A 25072-nucleotide genomic window follows, 5' to 3' on the forward strand; every position below is an offset into this window, starting at 1 on the left:
CCCCACACTCGTGACACAGGGGTGCAGGGCTGCTGAGACCCCGCACACTCGTGACACAGGGGTGCAGGGCAGCTGAGAACCCCCACGCTCGTGACACAGGGGTGCAGGGCTGCTGAGACCCCCCACGCTCGTGACACGTGGGTACATGGCTGCTGAGACCCCCCACACTCGTGACACAGGGGTGCAGGGCAGCTGAGACCCCCACGCTCGTGACACGTGTGTCCCCATGTCCCAGCCCAGCCAGGCCCTGCTACACAGGGCAGGTCCCCCCCACCGCGAGGGGACACCGTGGGGACGGGACACACCGGGGGGGGACACACGGGGGGGGACACCCCCATCCCGCGCGGGGCAGACAAGGGCCTTGCACGCGTTTATTTCCCATAGATATATTATTATTATTATTATTATTAATTTTTTTTTCTGTAAAAGACCTAAAAATGGATAGAAAAAAAAAAAATAAAAGGGGAGGGGGGACACACCGGCCGGCTCCTGGCCAGCGGGCGCGGCGGGGGGGGGACGTGGCACCCCCCTTCCCAGCGAGGGGTCCCCCGCCTCCTCCTCTCCCCCGTCCCCCCTGCGGGAAGGGGGGACGCGTCCCCCTAAAATCTGGGGGGGGGGGGGGGGGGGGGGGATTCCGCGCCCCCCCACCCCACCCCACGGGGGGCTGGATAAGGCCACGGGCGATGGGGCTGAGCGGGCGGCGCGGGGGCTCCCCGACCCCCCCGGCTCCGCGGGGCGCAGGGCCCCCCCCCGCCGCGCTGCGGGGGCACCCGGGGGGGGGCAGCCCCTAGCACTTGCCCTCGGCGGGGTTGTACTCGGTCTCGCCGGCCGAGACCTGGGAGATGTGCCGGGAGGAGCGCCAGAGCCGCCGGGGGAACTGGCCTGGCCGCACCTGGGGGCGGGGATGAGCACCCGCCCCAGCACCCGGGCCCCGCCACATCCCCTCTCATCCCTCACCCCCTTCTCCACCCCCACCATCACCCCCTTCTCCATCTTCATCCTCACCTCGTTCTCCATCCCCACCCTCACCCCCTTCTCCATCCCCACCCTCATCCCCTTCTCCATCTCCACCCTCACCCCCTTCTCCACCCCCACCCTCACCCCCTTCTCCACCCCCACCATCATCCCCTTTTCCATCTTCATCCTCACCCCCTTCTCCATCTCCACCCTCACCCCCTTCTCCACCCCCACCATCATCCCCTTTTCCATCTTCATCCTCACCCCCTTCTCCATCCCCACCCTCACCCCCTTCTCCATCTTCATCCTCACCCCCTTCTCCACCCCCATCCTCACCCCCTTCTCCACCCCCACCCTCACCCCCTTCTCCATCCCCACCCTCACCCCCTTCTCCATCTCCACCCTCACCCCCTTCTCCATCTCCATCCTCATCCCCTTCTCCATCCCCTCACCCCCTTCTCCATGTTCATCCTCACCCCCTTCTCCATCTCCACCCTCATGCTCTTCTCCATCCCCACCCTCACCCCCTTCTCCATCTCCATCCTCATCCCCTTCTCCATCCCATCACCCCCCTCTCCATGTTCATCCTCACCCCCTTCTCCATCTCCACCCTCACCCCCTTCTCCATCTCCATCCTCATCCCCTTCTCCATCCCCACCATCACCCCCTTCTCCATGTTCATCCTCATCCCCTTCTCCATCCCATCACCCCCCTCTCCATGTTCATCCTCACCCCCTTCTCCATCTCCACCCTCACCCCCTTCTCCATCTCCATCCTCATCCCCTTCTCCATCCCCACCATCACCCCCTTCTCCATGTTCATCCTCACCCCGTTCTTCATCTCCACCTTCATCCACTTCTCCATCTCCATCCTCATCCCCTTCTCCATCCCCATCCTCACCCCCTTCTCCATCCCCATCCTCTTCCAAACACCCAGCACCCCCATCCCCTTCCCCATCACCCAGCCCCTCCCAAACCCCAGCCTTTGCTCCACCCACCCTCTTCCCCTTCCAAATCCCTGTCCCCATCCCTTCTCCCATCACCATCCCCTTCCCCATCTGCACCCCCATCCCTTTCCCAACACCTTCCTCATCGCCATCTACCCGCCACCGCCTTCCCTATCTCCATCTCCACCCCCTTCCCCTTCCCTGTCTCCACCTCTCTCCACCCCGTTCCCTATCTCCAGATATCTCCACCTCCTTCCCTATCTCCATCTCCTTCCCTACCTCCATCTCCATCTCCACCCCGTTCCCTACCTCCATCTCCATCTTCATCCTCTTCCCTATCTCCACCCCGTTCCCTACCTCCATCTCCATCTTCATCCTCTTCCCTATCTCCACCCCGTTCCCTACCTCCATCTCCATCTTCATCCTCTTCCCTATCTCCACCCCGTTCCCTATCTCCATCTCCATCTCCACCCCGTTCCCCTTCCCTGTCTCCACCTCTCTCCACCCCGTTCCCTATCTCTATCTCCACCTCCTTCCCTATCTCCATCTCCACCTCCTTCCCCTTCCCTATCTCCATCTCCACCCCCTTCCCTATCTCTACCTCCATCTCCATCCCCTTCCCTACCTCCATGTCCATCTTCATCCCCTTCCCTATCTCCACCCTGTTCCCTATCTCCATCTCCACCTCCATCCCCTCCCTTTCCCATATCCCTTTCCCCATATCTCCCCCATCCCACCCCACCCCACCCCACCTCTGTTCCCCTTGAGAGCAAGGAGGACAAGCAGAGGTCCCCAGCCCAGCAGCACCCAGTGGTCACCAAGGCATGACTGCCCCCAGCCCCACCGCCACCTGGGGTGAGGGTCCACGCTCACCTCGGCGGGCTGCCCAGCCCCCACCACGATGAGCTTGCCATCCTCCAACCCCACCAAGATGTGACTCTTCTCCTTGGTGACGGACACGCTGTGGACGGGCACCCGCATGGGCACGGGGGGCACGGCCGCCCTGAGGCTGTCAGAAGACGAGTGGTGGGATGGGACCCCTCGAGCCCTCCAGGCACCCCAGCGGGGTGGTTGGGGTGGGACAAGGCGGGCGGTAGCCCTCACCTCTGGAGGTCACGGATCTCCAGCCCGCACTGCATGGTCCCCAGCACCACGAACTCCTCCGTCAGGCACATGGCCGTCACCTCCTCGTCCAGCGGGACGGAGGAGAGGTGCTTCCCGTTCACCGAGTAGAGGTGCAACGCAAACCTGTCCTGAAAGACAGAGCAAAGAGGGGGACACACACACGCTGACGGTGACGACGGGGAGGACACAGGGACAACCTGGCCATACCTTCAAGCAGGCTCGTTGACCCACGGTGGTCTGGGCGACCACCTGCCCCTCCGGCCCCACGGCCAGGTAGGAGAGGACGGCGGGTGGTGAGGTCTCGCTGGGCGGCCGCAGGGACCGAATGAAGAGACCCCGGCGGATGGTGTGGATGATGATGGTGCCATCCTACGGGAGGAAGGGGACGTGGGGTGGTGATGGTGGCACTGCCCACCCTGCCACCCACCCCACCACCCCAGCTCACCTTGGAGCCCGACACCGCCATGTCCAGCTCGGTGCTGATGGCCACGCACGTCACCTCGGCATCGTGGCCGTACAGGACCTGGATGGGTTTGGGAGCCAAGCCGCTGGAAAACCCACCCTGGCGTTGGGGACACGGGGACCTCAGTGACCTGGTGGCAGTGCCCACTGCAAGCCACCCCATCCGGAGCGTGGGGGTAAGGGTCAACCCCCTACCTGCTGTAGGACCTGCCACACCATGCAGGTGGTGTCCCGGGACCCAGAAATGAGGTAGATGCCGCAGAGGTCAAGCGCCAGGCAGGTGACAACATCTGTGACACCCAGAGGGACACCATGAGCTGCTGGTCCCGTCCCACCGTGCTTGGTACCCCAACCTCGTGAGATGGCACCAAGATGTGTTTTGGGGTGTGGAGATGCTGCTAACCCTAACCCCAGCCCGGCTCCGTGACGGAGCCTGGACTGTCCCCAGAAGATGGGGGACACCGGGAGATGTCCCCTACCCGCTCCTACATCCCCTGCCTCCCCCCTGCAAACCCACTGGGGCATCATCGGACCTTCATCGTTGGAGGAGGACGTACCTATGTGCCGGGTCATGTGCCCAACGACCTTCCCTTTGGCCAGCGAGGTGACGCGGAGGCTGTTGTCCCAGTGTCCCCCGCTGAAGAGCAGCTTCCCATCGGGGGACACCGCCAGCGTGCGGGAGCACAGGTCCGCGCCCGGCGCGAAGGGGCCCTGCAGAAAGCGCTGGGTCCTGGTGGGAAGGGACATGGGATGGTGGCAGAGCCACGGGTGGGCTGGTGGCACCTTTGGAGACCATCCCTGGGGACCATGCGTCAACTCACTTTGTGTTGGAGACGGTGGGGTCTTTGGTGAAGCTGAAGTAGTTGGAGATGTTCTTGTCATAGGGCAACCAGTTGTGGGTCCCCAACAAGCCGTTGGCACTCACGGTGACCTGGGAAGAGATGGAGATGGAGGTGACACAGCTACCACCACTGGAGCCCTCCTGGGGTTTGGTCCCGGTCCCCTCAGGTCAGCAGCACGCACCCGTGCCTCAGTTTCCCCACACTCACCAGGATGTCGGGTGATCCCTGAGTGATGAAGGAGTGTGCCTGGTTCTTGGGGACCACGGCTTGCACCAGGGCTACCCCATCGCTGATGCCCTGCAGGGAGACAGCAACTGGTGTCTCCATCCCCACCCTCATCCCCTTCTCCGTCCCCGCCCTCATCCTCTTCTCCATCTCCGCCCTCATCCCCTTCTCCATCCCCATCCTCACCCCCTTCTCCATCCCCACCCTCACCCCCTTCTCCATCCCCATCCTCACCCCCTTCTCCATCCCCACCCTCACCCCCTTCTCCATCCCCACCCTCACCCCCTTCTCCATCCCCACCCTCATCCCCTTCTCCATCCCCACCCTCACCCCCTTCTCCATCTCCACCCTCACCCCCTTCTCCATCCCCATCCTCACCCCCTTCTCCATCTCCATCCTCACCCCCTTCTCCATCCCATGGAGGTGGCCTCCTGGCCACCACCACCACCCCAGTCCTGGCCAGGGACCCCTCAGGGATGTCCTCACCTCCACGAAGAAGGACTTGAGCTGGTCCAGGTTCTCGAAGACGTTGGGCGAGCGGGTGTCGAGGCGGGCTAGCCTCCGGGCAGCGCTCTCTGCTGACAGTCGGGCAGGATGGGGCTCCTGGAGGGGGGTGAGGGAACCCATGAGAAGGGGGGTGGCCCCCCAAAAGGGGCTATTTTTGGGGGGAGGTGGGGTATGAGCTACCTTGAGCAGTTGGCAGGGCGTCTGCCCAAAGTTGCTGATGATGCCCTCCAGAGCCTTCCTCTGCGTCTCGTCAGCGATGGCGTCCAGGTCCACGGCCCCTGGGGATGGGGATGGTCATGGGGGGCCACCTGGCAGGTGTCCCCCCACCTCCCTGCCCCGCAGCTCACCCTCGTAGGTGCAGTAGTAGAAGACATTGAGGGCCTCCACAGCGGCCGGGCCTCGTTGCTTGTACCCAAAAATGAGGTCAATCCACTCGTGGAGGTGGGCCGAGACATACTCCGACTCCTGTCCAAGGATGGGGCATCAGGGAGGACCAGGAACGCCCGCCGCCCCCCATAACGACCCCCCCGGGGTGAGAGCAGAGGAGGGATTGGGATGGGCTCCACCATCTCACCAAGGCTTTACGGTGCTGGTAGATGAAGTCCTCATGGGAGTGCGCCCACCGGGGCAGCACCACGTCGCCCACCTTCTCGTTGGAGAGCTGCAGGCAGCCCAGGTCGAAGCCTGCAGGCAGGGCAGGCAGGCGGTGAGGGACACCGACCCCTGCCATGCTCCCATGGGTGCTGTCCCCATGGTGGGGACGATGGGTGCCCCATACCATTCTGGTTCTCCAGGAACTCGGGGAAATAGAAGAACTCGGGGATGAGCTCCTTGACGTCCACGGGGTTCTCCATGCGGGCTTGCCACGCCGCCGGCACCGAATGGAACTGCCGGTCCGAGCAGTCAAACCTGGTGGCACAGGACACCCGGTCGGAGCCCGCTCGTCCCCCCGCTAGGTCCCCTCCCCAGGGTCCCCCCGCCCGGTGCCCACCTGCCGCTCTGCAGCTGGATGTGGAGGGTGGTGAAGGGCTCGGTGCGGATCAGGTAGTGCATGACGCCCGCCGCGTTGGAGTAGTGCGTGCCGTAGTGGAATTTGTCCACGGTGCCCGTGGGGTCCTCGAAGCTCTCATACCTGCAGGTGAGGTCTGGTGGTCCACCGGGAGCCGGCCAGGCGGTCCCCATGTCCCCCGTCCCTCCTTTTTTGGGAACACACTCACTTCTCCTTCACGTCCCGGGCGTGCCGCTCGTTGGCCACCCCGATGGGCTTGGACAGGTCCCGAAATACGGCCGGGTTGGTGAGGTCGAGGGTCTCCGAGACGTAATCCCGCAGGATCCAGGGGAACTGGGTGGGTGCAGGAGGTGGGTGAGCCTAGGGGGGGTCCTGGGCTCGCTGGGGGGTGGGGACACACACGGGGGGCTCACCACGGGGTACTGGGAGAGGTCGTTGTAGGTGCGTCCCGCGATCGTGTTCAGCTGCATGAGGTACTCGAAGTTGGAGATCTCCCGCAGGACCCATTTCTGGAGTGAAGGGAGGGTGGTTGAGATGGGCTGGGGGGGCAGAAGAGGGGGCAGGCACCCCCACCCTCCCACAGCCATCCCTGGTCCTATGGCCATCTCCATCCCATGGCCATCCCTGGTCCCATGACCATCACAGGTCCCACGGACGTCCCTGTTCCCATGGCCATCTCCATCCCATGGCCATCCCTGGTCCCATGGCCATCCCCATCCCATGGCCATCCCTGGTTCCAGACCATCCCTGGTCCCACAGACGTCCCTGTTCCCGTGGCCACCCCTGGTGCTATGGCTGTCCCCATCCCATGGCCATTCCTGGTCCCACAGACGTCCCTGTTCCCGTGGCCATCCCTGGTGCCATGGATGTCCCCATCCCATGGCCATTCCTGGTCCCACAGACGTCCCTGTTCCCGTGGCCATCCCTGGTGCCATGGATGTCCCCATCCCATGGCCATTCCTGGTCCCACAGACGTCCCTGTTCCCGTGGCCATCCCTGGTGCCATGGATGTCCCCATCCCACGGCCATCCCTGATCCCATGACCATCCCAGGTCCCACAGCCATCCCCATCCCATGGCCATCCCTGGTCCCTTGACCATCCCAGGTCCCATGGCCATCTCCATCCCACAGCCATCCCTGGTCCCATGGTCATCTCCAACCCATGCTTGCCATCTGGGAAGGAGAGATATGGGGCAGGGGTGGGCAAGGTGGGGCCGGTACCTGGGTGAGCCCCGAGGCTTTCAGCAGCTCCTGGGGCGACCGGCTGCCGAAGTAGATCTGGTTGGGGGGACGCAGGCCGAGGATGGAGGAGTACACCTTGTTTCTCACCTGGGGGGACGCAGGCAGGACGTGGAGTGGCCGGAGCCTGGGCAGTGCCGTGGCCCGGGGAGGGGTTTGGGGTAGGAGAAAAGGGTGCCACCACCTTTTTTTTGAAGTTGAGGAAGTAGTTGGCCTGGTCGATGAAGAAGAGCTCGAGCGCGGAGCGGCGCAGATTGTAGCGGCGCAGGTGGACCTCTCGCAGGTGGGACAAGGGGCGCTTGAAGTCGTAACCGATCCCTGCCAAGATGGAGGGGGCACAGAGCCCGGTGGGCATCACTGTCCAGCTGGACCCCAAATCCCAAGGCAGGGATTCAGGCCAGCATCGCCCCAAATGGCCAGGACCTGGCGTGATGGGCTTCTGGAGGAGATGGGATGGGTGGAGGGGTTCCTCACCCCATCTTGCTGCAGGGACCCCCCAAAGAGCACGTGCTGTTACCTCCCTCCGTCTCCTCCTTCTCGCTGCTGCCATCGTAGAAGTAGACATGCTGGGTCGTCACCTCCAGGCGGCCAGGGACGACGGCCACCGTCGTGATGAGCTCGCAGTCCTCTGAGACCACCAGCTTCTCCCGCTGGTTCTGCTCCTTAGGCTCAGACCTGGGTGACACCGGTGGTGAGGAGACTCCGGTGACACCCCCAGCCTGGGCGAGCCAGTGCCACGGCAGGGGATGGGGACACTCACTGGTTGTCCAGGACAGGGAGGTCCTCCTCAGCCAGCTGGTCATCCTCCAGCTCGCTCACCTTGGCCTCCTTGGCCATGGCGAGCGGGAGGGACTCGGTGGGGTTGTGGAGGTGGTCGGCTCCTGAAACAAGGAGGGGGTCAGCAGACACCCCCAGCCACCCACGGCTGGAGGACGAGTCCTGCGAAGGTTCCCCATCCCGCCCTGCAACCCCAACGGGGTCCATGACAGCTGCCAGCTCAACCCCACCGCGTGCATCCAACCGGTGGCACCTCCTTGCCATGGGGGGGGAACCCCTGGGTGCCCCACTCCCATCAGCCTCACCCAGGTTGTCCCGTAGGGCACTGGCCTCCAAGTGTTGGTCAAAATTCAGGTTGGGCACCAGCTTCAGCCTCATCCGGGAGTAGGTCTCGGCACTTGACAGTTTCCAGCGAACCTCCGGTGGGTTCCTGGGGGGCAGGCGGCGGGTGAGGCACCCCAGGGACCCCCAGCCATGCCACCCCTCCCCGGAGACTGAGGCGAGGGCTCACCGGTCAGCCCAGGCGGAGCGGGGCGAGGTGAGGAGGCGGCACAGGGACCGCCACTGCTTCAGCACGGTGCTGTGGTGGTTGTTGGCCTGCTTGAGCACGTTGGCGTGCCGGGCGTTTTCTGCCTTGGAGCGCTTCGCCGCCGGCTCCAGCACCAGCTCCTGCCAAGGGAGCAGGAGAGTGAAGTGACAGCATGGCTGGGGGCTTGGGGACATCCCCAAGGCGAGGAGCATGTCCATGAGGTAACATCCCCAGGGCAAGGAGAATGTCCCCAGGACGATGGAGTTGGGGTGAGAAGCACGTCCCCAGGATGATGTCCCTGGGTGAGGAGCGTGTCCCCAGTGCGAGGAGCACATCCCCAGCGCGATGAGCATACCCTTGGGGTGATGTTCCTGGGATGAGGAACACATTCCCATAACAATGTCCCCAGGGTGAGGAGCACTTCCTGAGGGCATGTCCCCAAGGTAAGGAGCATGTCCCCAGGATTACGTCCCTGGGATGAAGAGCACATCCCCAGGATTAATGTCCCCAGGGTGAGGAGCACGTCCTCAGGATGACATCCCCAGAGTAAGGAGCATGTCCCCAGGATGACGTCCCTGGGATGAAGAGCACATCCCCAGGATTAATGTCCCCAGGGGTGAGGAGCATGTCCTCAGGATGACATCCCCAGAGCGAGGAGCATGTCCCCAGGGTGACGTCCTTGGGCTGAGGAGCACGTCCCCAGGATGATGTCCCCAGGATGAGGAGCACATCCTGAGGACCATGTCCCCAGGGTGAGGAGGATGTCCGCAGGATGACATCCTCGGGATGAGGAGCACATCCCCAGGATTAATATCCCCAGGGAGAGGAGCACATCCCTAGGATGACATCCCCAGAGTGAGGAGCACACCCCCTGGGTGACATCCCTGGGGTGAGGAGCACATCCCCAGGATGAGGAGCAGATCCCCAGGGTGACATCCCAGGGGCGAGGAACAGGCAGTACCTGGAACATCTTGCGGCTGGCTGCCTTCTCCTGCTCCCGCCGCTGGGAGCTGCTCATCATGGCATCGTAGCAAGCGTTCCAGAAATTGGACATGTGGTCGTGGCTCTTGGCGAAGGTGTCCATCTCAAACTGGGCCATGGTGGGCTGCACCTACGGAGAGAACCGGGACAAGAGGGGAGATGTTTGTAGGGCTTGGCACCCAGCAACCATCATCCAGGCTATGAGCATCCCTGCCCTGGAGGTCACCCTGCAGGCTGTCCCAACCCGGTGGTGACACGGGGACCCTGCCACAGCACAGACCCATCTCTAAGCCTGGGAAGGTGTTCCCCCAGCAGCGATGCCACCCCATGCCCCACGGCACCCACATGCTTCTCGATGAAGCCCCTCCACTCCGGGGTGGTGCAGAAGAGCTGGAAGTCCTCATAGAAAGTGGGGCTGCCGTTGGTGGGGGGCAGCGAGGGCAGGAAGAGCTGCAGCTGCAGGGTCTCGTAGCACTGGTCCATGAGCGTCCGGACGATGGGCACCAACCAGGAGAAGGTCTCCGACTTGGCGTCCAGCGAACGTCGCAGCGGGGTCTCCAGCTTGCCCAGCAGGTAGCAAGCCTCGTCCTTTTTGGGGGCCGAGGCGGTCTGCAGCAGGCTGTGCAGCTTCACGTATGCCAGCGAGTGCAGCTGGGGGGGACATGGGACATCGGATGGGGTCACCTGCCCTGCCCCAAGGGCTGGGGTCTCACCCCGAGCCCCAGGAAGGGTTGACTCACCTGGGGGTCCTGCAGCATGATGTAGCCCACGAGGATGCGTAGACCCGTCTGGGCCATCTCCTTGAGGTCGGAGGTGCCGTTGGCCAGGTGGTACCAGACGCCCAGCTTGTCCAGCAGACTGCTCACCCCCTCGTAGATCTGGGGGGGCACAGTGAGCCCCCCGCCCAGCCACGCACCCCCCCGCTTCTCCAGCCGGCCGGGTGCAAAGCCACCAGGTCTGTCCCCATCACCCAGCCACCCTCGGCTTTGGGTTACGGGTAGGGGTTAGGATCAGGGTTTAGGGGTAGGGCAGAGGTCCAGCCCGTAACCCGAATGCGAACGAGCTGGGGTTTGGCATCAGCGTTATAGGTTGGGGCTTAGCGTATGGGTTTATGGTAAGGGTGTAGGGTTAGGGTTAAGGGTTAGGACCGGGGTTAGGGCTAGGGTAGAGGATTGGGGTTAGGGCTGAAGTTTATGGCAAGGATGTAGGGTTAAGGTTTAGGATTAGTATTTAGGAGGTACGGTTAGATTTATAAATTATGAGTTAAGGTTAGAGCTCAGGGTGTAGGATTAGGATTTCGGTTTACAGCAAGGTTGTAGGGTTAGGTTTAAGGGTTGGGATTGGGGTTAAGGCTAGGGTATAGAATTGGGGTTAGGGCTGAGGTTTATGGCAAGGGTGTAGAGGTAAGGTTTAGGATTAGGATTTAGGAGGTATGGTTATGAGTTAGGGTCATGGTTTAGGGTTAGAGCTTAGGGTATAGGGCTTAGGTTTGGGTTTACAGTAAGGGCGTAGGGTTAAGGTTAAAGTTTAGGATTAGGGTTAGGAATTAGGATTGGGGTTAGGTTTTACAGCAAGAGTGTATGGTTAGGGTTTATAGCAAGGGTTAGGGTTAGATTTACAGGTTATGAGTTAGGGTTATGGTTTAGGGTTAGGGCTTAGGGTATAGGGCTAGGGGGTTGGGTTTATGGTAAGGGTGTAGGGTTAAGGTTAAAGTTTAGGATTAGGGGTTAGGATTTAGGATCAGGGTTAGGGTTTACAGCAAGGGTTAGGGTTAGCCTAACCCCTAACCTAAGCCCCGGGTTATGAGTTAGGGATAGGTTTTAGGGTCAGATCTTAGCATACAGGGTTAGAACATAGGATTGTGTGTATGGTAACGGCGTAGGGCTAGGGTTAAGGTTTAGGATTAGGGGTTAGGGCTGGGTATAGGATTGGGCTTCATAGCAAGGGTGCAGGGTGAGGGTTAAGGTTTCGGGTTAGAGTTGGGGTTTATGGCAAGGGCGTGGGGCTAGGGCTAAGGTTTAGGGTTAGGTTTAGGAGTTAGGGTTGGATTTACTGGTTATGTGTTAGCATTAGGGTTTGATATTAAGGCGCAGGTTATTTCCTAAGGTTAGGTTCAAGGGCTGCAGGCAGGGGCGGGGTTTAGGGGCAGGGTTAACATCAGGGGCCAGGGGTTAGCAATTAGGGTTCAGAGCTCGGGTTTGGGACCAGGGCCCCCTGCTCGCGCCCACCCACCTTCTCGCTCCACAGGGCCTGGTTGTTGTGTCCCTCGGAGAACAAGAAGTCCTGGAGCAGCCGCAGCAGCTTGAGGGCGTTGTGGGTGAGACCGGGCAGGGCGGCCGGCCCCGACTCCTTCAGGTCCGTCAACGCCGACTCCAGCATCATCTCCAGCAGGCTGCGGGAGAGCAAGCAGCTCCGTAGGGTGGTCCTCCCTTGGGGTACACCCCCTGGACCTCGCTCCAGACCTGGGCAGGACTCACCTGCGCTTGATTTCATCAGGGGGCCGCACCAGCTCGCATGCCGTCCCCAGCTTGGTGAGGACAGAGAAGACCTGCCCGCGTTCCCTCCACGCCACGTCGTCCCATCCCTCCACCCCACGCCAGGTCACCGAGAAGACGATGTTGGTCAGGAGGTTGCACAGCTCCTCCTCGGGTGTTTGCTGCCAACGGGGAGGAAGGGTGAGAGGTCTGGTGTCCAACGTAGCCCAGGGTGGTGGGCACGATGGTTTGGTGCTCACCTGGGGGTTGCTGGTGTTGGAAACGTTGTCGCTGGGCAGCGCATCCTGGTAGCTGCTCTCATCCAGGACGTTTGAGAGGCTGGAGCTCTTGCGTGCTCGCATCCCCGGGAAAGGCTTGAAGCTCTCCAGGGGCGAGGGGGTGCTGGGGCCGCTAGCGGGGGTCTGCGTGCCGCTCTCGGCCGTGGCGATGGAGCTGGTGCTGGCCAGGTCGAGTCCCAGGTCGAAGGGTGAGGTGGAGAAGGGCGAGAGCGGGTGGTAAACACCATCAAAGGGAGGACCATCACCGGGGTTCGAGGACGAGCGGCTGGCCCGGTCGGAGGAGTCGAAAGACTTGAAATTGTAGGAGTGGAAGGACTTGGTGCGGCCTCTCGGGGAGATGGAGTGTTCGGAGAAGCCCTCGGAGAGCTCCTGGTCCGAGGCCTCGTAGCCCAGCGGCAGGAAGACATCCAGCTCCTGCAGCTCAGCCGGCAGCGGGCTCATCCCCTCTTTGCCGGAGGGGTCTGAGAGGCGGAGGAGCTCCAGGCAGCCCCCGTTGCCCGTGATGCTCAGGCTGTGCTGGCGGGACTCGTAGGACTCTTTGACGTAGAGCTTGGTGAGCGTGTCCTGCCAACCGGCCAACCTCGCCAGCTGCTTCACCATGTCCTGCTGCGCGTAGATCAAGTGGAAGAGCTGCAAGAGAAAGCGGGGGAGAGATCCGATGATGTTGCCCCAGCTCCTGGTAGCCTCTTGGGGGGTTGGCCCCTCCGAGGGGCAGGATGCTTGAGCATCCCAGATCCCCCATAACCATCATGGAGTGCTGGGGTTGCACCACCTCCATGTGCCGGCAGCCCTGTGCGTGGGGTGTTACCACCGTCCCCATGGTCCCCGCGTTTGGTCATGGCCGGGTGCCCGGGGGTGGCTCCGGTGAGCTCAGCCCCAGGGTGACCGCTTGGTCACAGTCCCTTGTGCCCATGGCCCTGCTCACCTTGCGGCAGATATCGAGCCGGACAGTCAGCTTGGCCCGGTGGGACAGGTAAACCACGGCCACCAGGTCCTTGTAGTTGGGGGGGTCTGTGGACAAGGAGAGAGAGCACGGTGGTGGGACAGGTCCTTCTGTCCCCAAAAGCCACCAAAGGCTCCCAGCCTCAAGACCAGCTGAGCCTTGTGGGAAGCCACCAGTGGTGACCCCATGGCACGCATTCAGGATGGGTGGCCAGGGCCAGCCTGGTTTTGGCAGGGCACGCGGTACCTGCCCCGAGGACCTGCTCCGAGAGGCAGCGGAAGAGCAGCACGGAGCCGGGGATGTCGCTGAGGCAGGCGATGAGCCCCTGGTACCCGATGTCCTTCAGCTTCAGGCGGTTCTTGCTGCGCTCGGGGACCTTCTCGTACTTCAGCATCTTGTAGAGGATCTGGAGAGGCAGAGAGGGGTGGTCACCCTGCTGCGGCAAAGCCCCCGGCCGCTGGGGATGGCAAGAGGCTGGCACTGGGGACCCGCCTCACCTTGAAGACCCTCTCCCGCACTTCATCCGAGAACTTCTTCTGCACCAGCAGGGAGAAGAGGACCTCCACGTGGCCCGGCTCAAAGAGGAAGGCGAAGAGCTGCTCCTGGGCAGGCGAGCCCTTCAACAGGCTGTGGATCACCTCCAGCGCCCCGCAGACCTGCAGGACATGGGGTCGGTTGTCCACTGCCCTCCACGTGCCCCACCAGGACCTCAGCAGCTTCTCCCCACTCACTGCCAAGCACTGGGCCAGCCCATGGCACACCGAGGTGTTTGGGGACCCAGGTGGCTCGGTGCCGTACCTGCTGCTCATCCTGTGCCCCGGCCACATAGCTCAGCAAGCTCTGCATCTCCTCCCCAGAGAAGCTCCTGCAGAAGAAATCCTTCACCAAGCTGAAGAGGGATGTCTGCACCGTCTTGATGTCGTCGGTGGCTGTGGTCTTCTCCCTGGAGGTACTGATGGACAGACATGCGTGGGCATTCCCTCCGGGGATGTGCACAGCCACCCTCCTGCCCCTTGTCACCCATTGCCAGCATGATCCCAAATCCCACCATGAAGCCTGAGGAGCTCCGGGCCATGTGGACATCCCTTCTGGCTAACCCTGCCCACCGGGAAACGTCCACCCCATGCATTTGGGTCTCTGCAGGGTGTGACCACCCCCAGTATCACGGGCGCGCAGAAACGCATCGGGTCAGACAAGAAAAGGGCATCAGCTTGTTGCAGAAACCACCACGCTCTTGGTTGCTGCTGGAGTGGATTTTGGGGCTGACCAGGCACAGCTTTGGGTGGAGGCTTGGGGATGGGGCATGGCCATGGGGAGTGGAAGGTCCTGCACCCACCACCTTGCTCCCACACCAAACGACTATCCCATGAGGTGCTGGCAGAGGGGATATTGCCCCAAGCAAACAGTATCTACCCTAAACCACAGCTCCGAGGGGTGAAGCCCACCACCACGTCAGTGTTGGGGGATCCCGGCTACAAGCGGCAGCTCACCCGTAGTACGTCCGGATGGAGTCGAGGATGTACTGCACCCCATACTTCCTGCAGATGCGCTGCTTGTGGTCCTTGATGACGTTGGCCAGATACTGGATATGACCTGCAGGGAGAAGGTGTGAGTAGCCACGGAGGCCGGTTGGGATGGAGAACACCCCCAAGGACCCCCCAGTTCCCACCTAAGCGGACGGCGAAGTCGCTGTTGCTCCAGATGCGGAAGTCGAAGAGGAGATGCTGGTAGAGGAGGTGTAGCAGGAGCCCGCTGCCCTCGGAAGCCACCTGCTCCATGAGGATCTGCGAGGCCATCAACGTGCTCATGTCCAGCAGCGGACCGGAGACCTGCCATGGGCGAGAGGGAAGGCTTGCAGCCCTGGTGTCCCCCTTGGGAAGTGGCTCCGAGGACTGTGGGATGGTAGCCTTTGGTAGCCCCCCACACCTTCTGCAGCAGCGCCCCGATAATGGCCGGCCCGTGGCACTGCACCAGGCTCTCCTGGTTCACCGGGTGGTTCTGGATGAAGTTCTTCACCAGCAGCAGGAAGGCGGCCACGCTGTTCCTCTCCAGCCTGCTCTCTGCAAGGCACAGGGCAGAGCCCCACCAGTAGCTGTGAGACCTGTGCCCACCCGAACACCTCCAGAACCTGCGGTGCTGCCGGTATCTGCCTGCAGAGGGCAACCTGGAGACCCCATGGTCAACTTCTCTCTGCAAACTGTTCAGCCTGTTCCCCTATTTCCCCCAAATTTCAGTGGAAACCTCCTGAGCGTCTTGGAAAGAAGCAGCTGGGTACTGGCAGAAAGCTCATTTCACCTATGAGAAGGCTCCTACATGAACCCAGCCCTACTATAGGACATCAGAGGCTCCACACAAAGGCAAGCCACAGGTAAGCAGGCTGCAGCCACCCTCATCTTCTCAGAACTGCTTGTTTATGACTAATTAGGGCAAAACAACATTAAAAGATGTCAATGGTTTCTCCATTACCCCATAACTCTTGGTGCCCTGGGCAAGACCTCTCATGCCCATGGTAGACACCAGCCCGCTCCCGGCAGCACCCACGTGGCAGTGGGGTTACCTCCAGCCACTCGAGCAGGATGGCTCCCACTCCACGTCCCCCGAGGTCCTCACCTGAGGACCTGCCCAGCGGGATGAGCATGCCCTGGGCGTTCCTGGAGGACGTCAGCTCTGGCCCCACCAGGTCGTTGGTCTCCTGCTCATTCTCAGGCTCCTCTTTCTTGGACACCACTTGCTCAAGCAGGGGCAGCAGCACGCCCATCCCACCCACGCAGTTGACCACATCCTGCCGGAGGGAGGCAAGAGGCTTTGCTGGGTGCTGCGTGGTGACAGCAGCGTAGAGGAGGAGGTTGCACATGCACCCGGCGTCCATCCTGCCTGCTCACGGGCTCAGCCCAAGCTGGGGAGAGCCAGGCCCCGTGGCTAGCAAAGATCGGGGTGTGCCCTGACCCATCCTACAGCACAAACCTAAAACAGGTCCCCAAAAAGAACCTGTTCCCCTGCACCACCAATGGTGCCCACCCTGGATGCCGAGGACCTATGGGTCAGGCAGGTCCTTGGCGAGCCCACGGGTCACGCAGGTCCTTGGTGGACCCAATACAACGTAGCAGAGTCCCTGTAGGGTCCAGCAGAACCACCATGGCCATCCAACAGCCCTTGGGGTCCTGACCCCTGCCCCATACCCCAGGAGGGGCCCATCTGCCTGCACACCATGGGGCGCATGGGCCAGCATGGACCACCCTTTCACCCAGCGTACCTTGACGTCCCAGTTGACCACCTTGTGCCCTGTCAGCCTCCCGTCCAAGCCGTGGCTGGGAGAGAGGTCCAGGCAGATGTTGTTCCTGCAGGCCTAGAAGAGAGCACCATGGGAGCATCTTCATGCTCCTGGAGACGTCACCTATGGCAGAGGGGTCTACCAGCGCTGTCCCCATCTCCAGGGAGGTGGCTCTCCTCACCTGTGGGGTGTAGTAGAGCAAGAGCTTGCTGCCGAGCTCCACCAAGTCACCTTCCAGTGTAAACGGTGACGTGACATTTGGCCCTGGGGGAAGAGGATTGGGGTGAGATGGGGCATGGCGGAGGAGACCCCTCTTGCCACCAGCACCCCCGTGGACGTTCCCCACATCCCACCCTGGACGTACCTGCACAGAAGAGTGCCTTGACCTGGGTTTGCTGCAGAGCCTCGCAGAAGATGGCCACGGAGCCAAGGTGACCCTCCAGGGAGGTGGGGCTGCCCCACTCGGTGTCCTGGCTGCCAGCCGCTGTGGTGGCCACCACCCCCTCTGTGGGGGGCTGAGTGGGGGTCCAAGCATGGGGGCCCAGGGCAGCGGGGACGGACTGGGAGCGGCCGAGTGTGGGGCGCGGGGGGAAGACCAGCTCTGGCCCATGGGACGCTGGTGGGTGTCCGGCGGTGGCGGCGGTGGTGGTGGTGGTCCGGTGGCCCGCGGAGCCGATGCAGCAGGAGGTGAAGGACTGGAAGGGAGAAGGAGTTGTGCTCGGCCCCCAGCACCATGCCGTGGGGAGGGGTCCGGCCAGGCGCCGGGGGGGTCCCCCACCTCGTGGAGGGAGGGGAAGCGGAGCTGCGCCGTCTTCCGCAGGTGCCCATCAGTGTAGATGCTGACAACGTTCTGGCCGAAGGGCCGGCGGCCGGCGACATGGACAACGTCAATGCAGTGCTGGGGGGACAGGGAGGGGGCATCAGGCATCCCAGTGTCCCCGTTGTCCCCCCCGATGGGGATGGGGACAGGGATGGGGACGACGCTCACCCAAGCCGAGTCGTTGAAGGCAAACTCCGGCAATGCCACCGTCATGTAGTCCTTCTTGGTGCAGACGGCCACCACCAACACGCCGCTGGCGGTGAAGAATGCCTCGAAGCCTGTCCCGCCGGCTGTGAAGAAGCTGGTGGAGGAGAAGCATGGTGGGGATGGTGGTGCTGCCCCTCCTCATCCTCACCTCAGCCCCCCTGGTCCCTCCGTTGACCATCACCTGTAGAGCTGCCTCCTCTTTGGCCTCGCCGCGGGCTCGGGCTCCTTCTCGCTCAGGCACAACCAGGCGTGGAAGGCAAAGGCACCACCGGGCCACTTCTGGATGGCAGGCACCATGATCCCCGCCATGCCGGGCGTCAGGTCGAAGCACTGCAGCGCCCGGGGGGGACCCTCGACCCGCGCCATCCCCGAGAGCGCCCGGATGACGGGCGCCGTGTAGGGATGCGGTCCCTGACCCCGCTCGCACCGCAGCAGCCGCAGCAGCTGCCGCAGCTCCCCGGGGCGGATGGAGAGGCTGCCCAACGCCCGCAGCAGTTCCAGTAAATTTTCGGAGCAGGCAGCCGGCAGCGCCGGCTCGGTGGCCAGGGCACCCAGCAGGCAGCCCACCATGCCTGCCTTGACGCAGGTGAGGCGGCTGGGCAGGGAGGCTTCGCAGAGCCGCTGCAGCTGGCCCGAGAGGAAGACCTGCAGCTCCCGGCACGCCAGCGCCGGCAGCCAGGCCAGCAGGATGAGCAGGGGTTGCTCGTTGCGGATGGGGCGCACTGGGAAGGAGCTGTGGTCGCCCTCCACTGCCTGTCAAAACACAAGAGGTGGTTGGTGCAGCCCTGACCACGTGGAGATGGATGGATCCTCTCCATGGCCACCCTGGGCTGGCAGCAGAGACCTCGTGCATCAAGCCTCTTGGAGACTGCCATGCATCAAGCATCTTGGAGACCCTCATGCATCAAGAGTCTTGGAGACCCCCGAGCATCAAGCCCTTTGGAGACTCCCTTGCATCAAGCATATCAGAGACTCTTGCGCATCAAGAGTCTTGGAGACCTCTGTGCATCAAGCATATCGGAGACCCCCGTGCATCAAAGGTCTTGGAGACTCCCACGCATCAAGCATTTCAGAGACCGCTGTGCATCAAGCGCCCCGGAGATTCCCGTTCATCAAGGATTTTGGAAACCCCTGTGCATCAAGCATGTCGGAGACCCCCATGTATCAAGTGCCTTGGAGACCCTGTGCATCAAGCATTTTGGAGATGTTGGCACATCCAGCAGTACCAGAGCAAGCACTACCACATCAGAAAGGGCTCAAACCTCCCCAAAGCTGAACGTGACTCCAAGCTAAAGATGGCCCCGGGACCTCTTGGGAGGAAGCTGATGGGAAACTAGCAGGGTGGAGAGGAGCGGGGGGCAAGGAATGGGGCTGCCAGGGGCTGAGTTCCACCACGAACCACCAGCACCGAGGGCTTTGCTTGGCGTGAAGGAGAAGTAGGCATGCTCACCATGTTGAGGAGCTCCTGGAGCAGACGTTGGGTGGGCTGGCCCTGGCTCCTCAAGACCTCGTAGAGGTGGGCATAGCCGATGCGCTCCTTGAACACCTCCTGCAAGCACGTGGGCACGTGGGACCCTGCACCAAGCCCCACCACGTGCTGCTTTCACCCCGGCCCACCTCGCAGCGTGAAAACCCCCAAACCCAGCCATTTTTGGGGTGTCTCCCCTACCCTGGTCCACTGCCCACCTTGGCCGAGGGCGAGTTGCTCATGATGGCAGTGAGCACCCCGACGGCGTGGACTGCGATGGTGTCGGAGCTGCCATCGAAGACCTACGGAGACATGGGGGTGGTGGGTCTGCTGAGCCATGGGGTTGAGGGGACACAGCCGACCACGCCTGGTGGTTTGGTTATGGGGTGGCCCCACTTGGTGATGGGGTGACCCCACACAATACCTGCTGGAGCCCGTCCGTGTCTGGCGGCCGCACGGGGACCTCGTCCCGGGCTTCGCCTGCCTCCCGCGAGTTCCCGAGGTAGAGCTGTGGGACACGGGGTGGGTGTCAGCCCCGGGGAGAAGCACCCGGTACGGGGAGGGGGGGAAGAGGGAATGGGGTTATGGGGTGTCCCCACCCCGGGGACGCTGCTGCAGCGCGGCCGCACCGTCCCAGCGTTGCTTAGAGCCAGGAAGGGTGAGGATGGAGATGAGGGTGCCCAACCCCAGTGTCATCAAGGGCGGACACCGGCGTGGCCACCCCGGTACCTTGCTGTTTTGGAGGAGGCGGATGATGTGCTCGAAGCAGTTGTTGCTGAGAAAGACGGCTTGGAGGACCGGCCGGTCCTCACAGCTCAGCATGGCCGGGATGGCATCTAGGGTGAGGTGGAGATGGCTCAGCACCCGTCCCACCTCCCCATCCCCATCCCCGTCCCCAGCCACCTACCCAGCATGAGGACACGGAGAGCGATGAGGCCGCCGGCCGCCTCCGGCGCCAAGGAAGCGACGGGCAGATCCGAATTGAGTACCCTGAAGTAACCATCCAGGAGGACGCGCAACGGCACGGGGCCGGTGCCGGGACTGCTGCCGTGCAGCACGTGGACCACGGCCACCACGCTGCGTAGCGCCAGCTCCAGCAACCCGGGGAGCGGGGGGGGCCCCCCGCCTCCCCGCCGCAGCACCCCCAGCAGCACCTCCACCGCCGCCGGCGTGATGGCCCGCAGCGCGTTGGGCTGTCGGGATGATGGGGGGAGACGGGCTTTTATGTCGCCTATCGCGATATAAAATCCTTTATTTAAGCTAGTCACGCTGAGCCCCGCGTCTCCGGTGCTGCGGGTTTTACCCATCTCGCCGCGCCTCGCTTCCGGGCGCGTGCAAATTAATTTAAAGCCAATTTCGGAGCTATTAATTAAAGCCTGATTTTTAAGCATTGGGTTAATTAAAACTTATTTCTGCTCAAATTTATTCAGCCAAGAAGTTCTCATCTGGCACCCCAGAGCCGAACCGGTGCTGAACCGGCAGCTTCGGCTCAACCTCCTCTTTAATTTAATTACTTCTTAAGGTAAAACCCGCTGAATTTAGGGCTGGAATTTTACATACGATTTTTAAAGGCTTTTGCAAATGAAGCGGTTTAATTCCAGCGTTCATCTCGCTCAGAATAAAAAAAAATTTGGGGCTTTGTCACTTGGATGATGATGCCAAGTTCTCCCCCATCCCCTTTCCCCAACCTTACCTTGGATCCGGAGAGGATGGCCCCAAAAAGATGGATAAGTCGGAGCTGGATTGTTTCAGGGAGCTGCTCTCCGGCTTGGAAACTCTCTGTGAGGATGAGGAGGGAAAGATTTACTTCGGGGAGTAGCGGTTAACAAACAAACAACAAAATTAATTCGGGAAAAATTCCCTTTTTCCCCCCCAAACCAGCCCAGGTGGGCGCCGGACCCTGTCGATGATGGTGGGGATGAGGATGCTCAAATTTTTCGCAGCCGGGGAGGATTTGTTTTGGCCTAAGAAAAGGGGCTTTTGTTCAAAAAGAGGGTTCGCTCTGGGGATTTCCAGGCGGTCGGGGGCGTTGGGAGATTTAGGGGATTTTGGTTTTTTGCCTTTGCCTCGGCGGGGGTTTTTTTTTTTGGGGGGGGGCTTCCCCGGAAAAAAAATCCCCTTTGCGCTGATTTTTGTAGGCTGCCCTTAATGCAGGACTTAATCCCTGCTTCAGGATGCTATACCCCCCCCCCCGGGACCCCGTACGTGCCCGTATGGGCACGTACGGGGTCCCGGGGGGGGGGGTATAGCATAGCATCCTGTATTTGCCCTTGAATCATATACTGACCCTGGGGAAGCTATAGGCTCCTATATTTGTGGGGGCAGGTAGAGGATGTCCTGGGGCACATACGGGATCCTATATTTGCCCCCCCACTATGGGCACATATGGGGTCCTGTGGCAGGTATAGGCTCCTATATTTGCAGGGGCAGTTATAAGATAACCAGGGGAAGGTATAGAATCCTGTATCTGCCCTCAAATCCTATACTGACCCTGGGGAAGTTATAGGCTTCTCCATTTGCAGGGGCAGGTAGAGGATGTCCTGGGGCAGGTATAGGATCCTTTATTTGCCCTCCCCTATGGGCACATAGGGGGTCCTGAGGCAGGTATAGGATCCTATATTTTCCCTTGAATCATATACCGACCCTGGGGAAGCTATAGGCTCCTGCATTCGTAGGGGCAGGTAGAGGATGTCCTGGGGCAGGTATAGGATCCTATATTTGCAGGGACAGGTATAGGATAACCAGGAGCAGGTATAGAATCCTACATTTGTGGGGGCAGGCAGAGGGTGTCCTGGGGTAGGTATAGGATCCTATATTTGCCCTTGAATCATATAGTGATCCTGGGGAAGCTATAGGCTCCTACTTTTGCAGAGGCAGGTAGAGGATGTCCTGGGGTAAGTATAGGACCCTATATTTGCCTTTGAATCGTATACTGACCCTGGGGCAGGTATAGGCTCCTATATCTGCGGGGGCAGGCAGAGGATGCCCCGGGGCAGGTATAGGCTCCTATATTTGCGGGGGCAGGTATAGGATAACCAGGAGCAGGTACAGAACCCCATAGCCGCCCTCAAATCACACACCTCCCCCCGAACCCCCACAGCTCCTCTACGCGCTCCTGGACCCCGTCCCCACCCCACCATCTCCTTCCTGCCCCCGGACGCTCTGCGCACTTATGGATCCCATACCGACCCTCCACGCGCCCCCGCGCCCCACCGCCGGCCCCCCCTTACCTTGGAAGAAGGCGCCGAAGTCGGGGGGCAAAGGGGCCGGGGCGAACTTGTATTTACTCTTCTCCTTCGCGCTGACGACTTCCCTGCAAAGAGGGGGGGGGACGTGGGGGGGGCACGAAACGGGAGGGGGTGAAGGGTTTTGGGGTGCGGGGGGGCCCCACTCACCCGCTCAGCTGCCGCCGCCAGGTCTGGTAGGGGTCGAAGAGGCACTCGCAGAGGTGCAGGGCGTAGAGCATCCCCCGCTCCAGCTGCGCCCCGCTCGGCTCCGCCGCCGCCCCGGGACCCTTCAGCTGCCGGGAGAACGCGGCCGGATGAATCCCCCAAATAATAATAATAATAAAAAATAAAAATTAAAAATAAAAAACCAAAAAATAAAAAACAAAAAATCAAAAATCAAAAATAAAAACCAAAAAATCAAAAATAAAAACAAAAAAATCAAAAACAAAAAACCAAAAAAAAACAAAAAATAAAAATCAAAAATAAAAACAAAAATAAAAACAAAAAATCAAAAATCAAAAATAAAAAAATCAAAAATAAAAACAAAAAAATCAAAAACAAAAAATCAAAAATCAAAAATAAAAAATCAAAAACAAAAAATAAAAAACAAAAAATAAAATCCTCCTCTGGCTCAGCCCCCCCACGTTGGGGCAGGAACTCTCTCAGCCCCCCCAAATTGGGCCGGGGGTTCTCTCTCTCTCTCAGCCCCCCCAGACTGGGGCCAGGAGTCTCTCAGCCCCCCAAAATAGGGGCAGGGCTTCTCTCAGCCCCCCCAGACTGGGGCAGGGGTTCTGTCTCTCAGCCCCCCCAAATTGGGGCTGGGGATCTGTCTCTCAGCCCCCCCGGATTGGGGCCGGGGATCTCTCAGCCCCCCTAAATTGGGGCAGGAACTCTCTCTCTCTCAGCCCCCCCAGACTGGGGCAGGGGATCTTTCTCTCTCTCAGCCCCCCCAAATTGGGGCAGGGGATCTCTCAGCCCCCCCAAATTGGGCCGGGGATTTCTCAGCCCCCCCAGACTGGGGCAGGGAATCTCTCTCTCTCTCTCAGCCCCCCGGATTGGGGCTGGGGGTCTCTCTCTCAGCCCCCCCAGATTGGGGCCAGGAGTCTCTCAGCCCCCCCAAATTGGGGCCGGGGATCTCTCTCTCTCTCAGCCCCCCAGAGTGGGGCCGGGGGTCTCTCAGCCCCCCCTGAGTCATGCCGGGGGGGTCTCTCTCTCTCTCAGCCCCCCCGGATTGGGGCCGGGGTCTCTCAGCCCCCCCAGTGTGGGGCCGGGGGTCTCTCTCTCTCTCTCAGCCCCCCCAGACTGGGGCCGGGGGTCTCTCTCTCTCTCAGCCCCCCCAGATTGGGGCCGGGGTCTCTCAGCCCCCCCGGCCGGGGCCGGGGCCCCTCCCGCGCTCACCTTGCTGGCGCAGACCCGCAGCAGCGTCAGCGCCTCGGGGATGAAGCCGGGGGTTTTGTCCCTTTGGATGTTCTCCAGGTTCCTGGGGGGAGCACGGGGGGGTCATGGCCTCGGGGGGGGGAGCGTCGGGCGGGGAGGTTAAAGCGTCGTGGGGGGGTTATGGCATCGGGGGGGGGGTATAAAGCATCGTGGGGGGGGGTTATGGCATCGGGGGGGTATAAAGCATCGTGGGGGGGGGTTATGGCATCGTGGGGGGGTATAAAGCATCATGGGGGGGGTATGGCATCGTGGGGGGGTATAAAGCATCGTGGGGGGGTATAAAGCATCGTGGGGGGGGGTTATGGCATCGTGGGGGAGGGGGTTATGGCATCGTGGGGGAGGGGGTTATGGCATCGTGGGGGGGTTATGGCATCGGGGGGGGAAGCGTCGTGGGGGGGTTATGGCTTGGGGGGGTTAAAACATCATTAATGCATCATGGGGGGGGTAAAGTGTCATGGGGGGGTTATTGCATCACGGGGGGGTTAAAAGCATCATGGGGGGGGCTAATGCATCACGGGGGGGTTATTGCATCATGGGGGGGGGTTAATGCATCATGGGGGCTATTACATCATAGGGACATCATGGGGGGGTTGAGGCATTGTGGGGGGGGTTAACACATCATTAATGCATCATGGGGGGGGTTAACGCATCATGGGGGGGTTATTACATCATGGGGGGGGTTAAAGCATCATGGGGTGTTAATGCATCACGGGGGGGTATTGCATCACGGGGGGGGGGGGGGCATAACGTGGCAGCCGGCACAAGCCAGGGCACGTCCTCAGCTGAGCCCCTCAGTGGCTGGGAAAGGGGGGGTGCAGGCGGACGGTGCCCCCCCACCCCGGGGACACGGAGGTGGTGGCTTCGTGGGGTGCTGCTGCCAGGGACCCCCCGTGTCGGCTGGCAGGACCAAGGGGGGTGGGATGCGCTTTGGGGCGGGGGGGTCAATGCTGCACTTTGTGGGGGGATGCTGTGCTTTGGGGGGGGGCAAATACCGTGTTTCGGGGTGATGTGAGGCGCTTCGGGGGGGGGCGATGCGCTTTTGGGGGGGGATGCTACACTTTGGGGGGGGGAATGCACTTTGGGGGGGGATGCTGCACTTCAGTGGGGGGATGCTGTGTTTTGGGGGGGGCATGATGTGCTTTGGGGGGGGGGGTGATGTGCTTCGGGGGGGGGTGATGTGCTTTTGGGGGGGGTGGTGATCCTCTGCTTTTGGGGCGAGGGGGTGGATGCACGTCCAGGAAGGCACCGCGGCGGTTTGGGACTGTGGCAGTCTTGGGATCAAGGCGATACCAGTTTGGTCCCTTCAGCGAAGACTTTGGGGGGGGCA

At 61.5% G+C, this 25072-nt stretch overlaps 1 protein-coding gene across 1 annotated transcript in view; it reads right to left on the reverse strand.

Annotated features, from left to right (window-relative positions):
• Positions 1-787: 787 nt before the first annotated feature.
• NBEAL2 (neurobeachin like 2) overlaps positions 788-25072 on the reverse strand; it is a 32669-nt gene continuing 8384 nt past the window's right edge. The window contains exons 4-55 of the mRNA XM_075492068.1: positions 23707-23788; positions 22477-22601; positions 22312-22394; positions 20775-20860; positions 19989-20274; positions 19811-19917; positions 19506-19589; positions 19300-19383; positions 19064-19162; positions 17795-18366; positions 17575-17707; positions 17365-17484; positions 16951-17281; positions 16768-16850; positions 16569-16661; positions 15926-16097; positions 15242-15375; positions 14985-15144; positions 14806-14908; positions 14114-14267; positions 13813-13971; positions 13562-13721; positions 13298-13383; positions 12334-13002; positions 12077-12255; positions 11832-11991; positions 10340-10477; positions 9945-10250; positions 9580-9729; positions 8601-8758; positions 8395-8519; positions 8073-8193; positions 7830-7987; positions 7497-7630; positions 7295-7402; positions 6487-6582; positions 6282-6406; positions 6056-6196; positions 5843-5973; positions 5639-5748; positions 5412-5529; positions 5245-5342; positions 5044-5160; positions 4540-4629; positions 4312-4421; positions 4048-4220; positions 3686-3780; positions 3474-3590; positions 3236-3397; positions 3008-3156; positions 2777-2912; positions 788-892 (exon numbers count right to left, since the gene is read on the reverse strand). Coding sequence (XP_075348183.1) covers positions 788-892; positions 2777-2912; positions 3008-3156; positions 3236-3397; positions 3474-3590; positions 3686-3780; positions 4048-4220; positions 4312-4421; positions 4540-4629; positions 5044-5160; positions 5245-5342; positions 5412-5529; positions 5639-5748; positions 5843-5973; positions 6056-6196; positions 6282-6406; positions 6487-6582; positions 7295-7402; positions 7497-7630; positions 7830-7987; positions 8073-8193; positions 8395-8519; positions 8601-8758; positions 9580-9729; positions 9945-10250; positions 10340-10477; positions 11832-11991; positions 12077-12255; positions 12334-13002; positions 13298-13383; positions 13562-13721; positions 13813-13971; positions 14114-14267; positions 14806-14908; positions 14985-15144; positions 15242-15375; positions 15926-16097; positions 16569-16661; positions 16768-16850; positions 16951-17281; positions 17365-17484; positions 17575-17707; positions 17795-18366; positions 19064-19162; positions 19300-19383; positions 19506-19589; positions 19811-19917; positions 19989-20274; positions 20775-20860; positions 22312-22394; positions 22477-22601; positions 23707-23788 — 7975 coding nt within the window. The remainder of the gene's footprint in view (positions 893-2776; positions 2913-3007; positions 3157-3235; positions 3398-3473; positions 3591-3685; positions 3781-4047; positions 4221-4311; positions 4422-4539; positions 4630-5043; positions 5161-5244; positions 5343-5411; positions 5530-5638; positions 5749-5842; positions 5974-6055; positions 6197-6281; positions 6407-6486; positions 6583-7294; positions 7403-7496; positions 7631-7829; positions 7988-8072; positions 8194-8394; positions 8520-8600; positions 8759-9579; positions 9730-9944; positions 10251-10339; positions 10478-11831; positions 11992-12076; positions 12256-12333; positions 13003-13297; positions 13384-13561; positions 13722-13812; positions 13972-14113; positions 14268-14805; positions 14909-14984; positions 15145-15241; positions 15376-15925; positions 16098-16568; positions 16662-16767; positions 16851-16950; positions 17282-17364; positions 17485-17574; positions 17708-17794; positions 18367-19063; positions 19163-19299; positions 19384-19505; positions 19590-19810; positions 19918-19988; positions 20275-20774; positions 20861-22311; positions 22395-22476; positions 22602-23706; positions 23789-25072) is intronic.

This window comes from Mycteria americana, chromosome 2 (assembly GCF_035582795.1).
Source record: "Mycteria americana isolate JAX WOST 10 ecotype Jacksonville Zoo and Gardens chromosome 2, USCA_MyAme_1.0, whole genome shotgun sequence".
NCBI lineage: Eukaryota > Metazoa > Chordata > Aves > Ciconiiformes > Ciconiidae > Mycteria > Mycteria americana.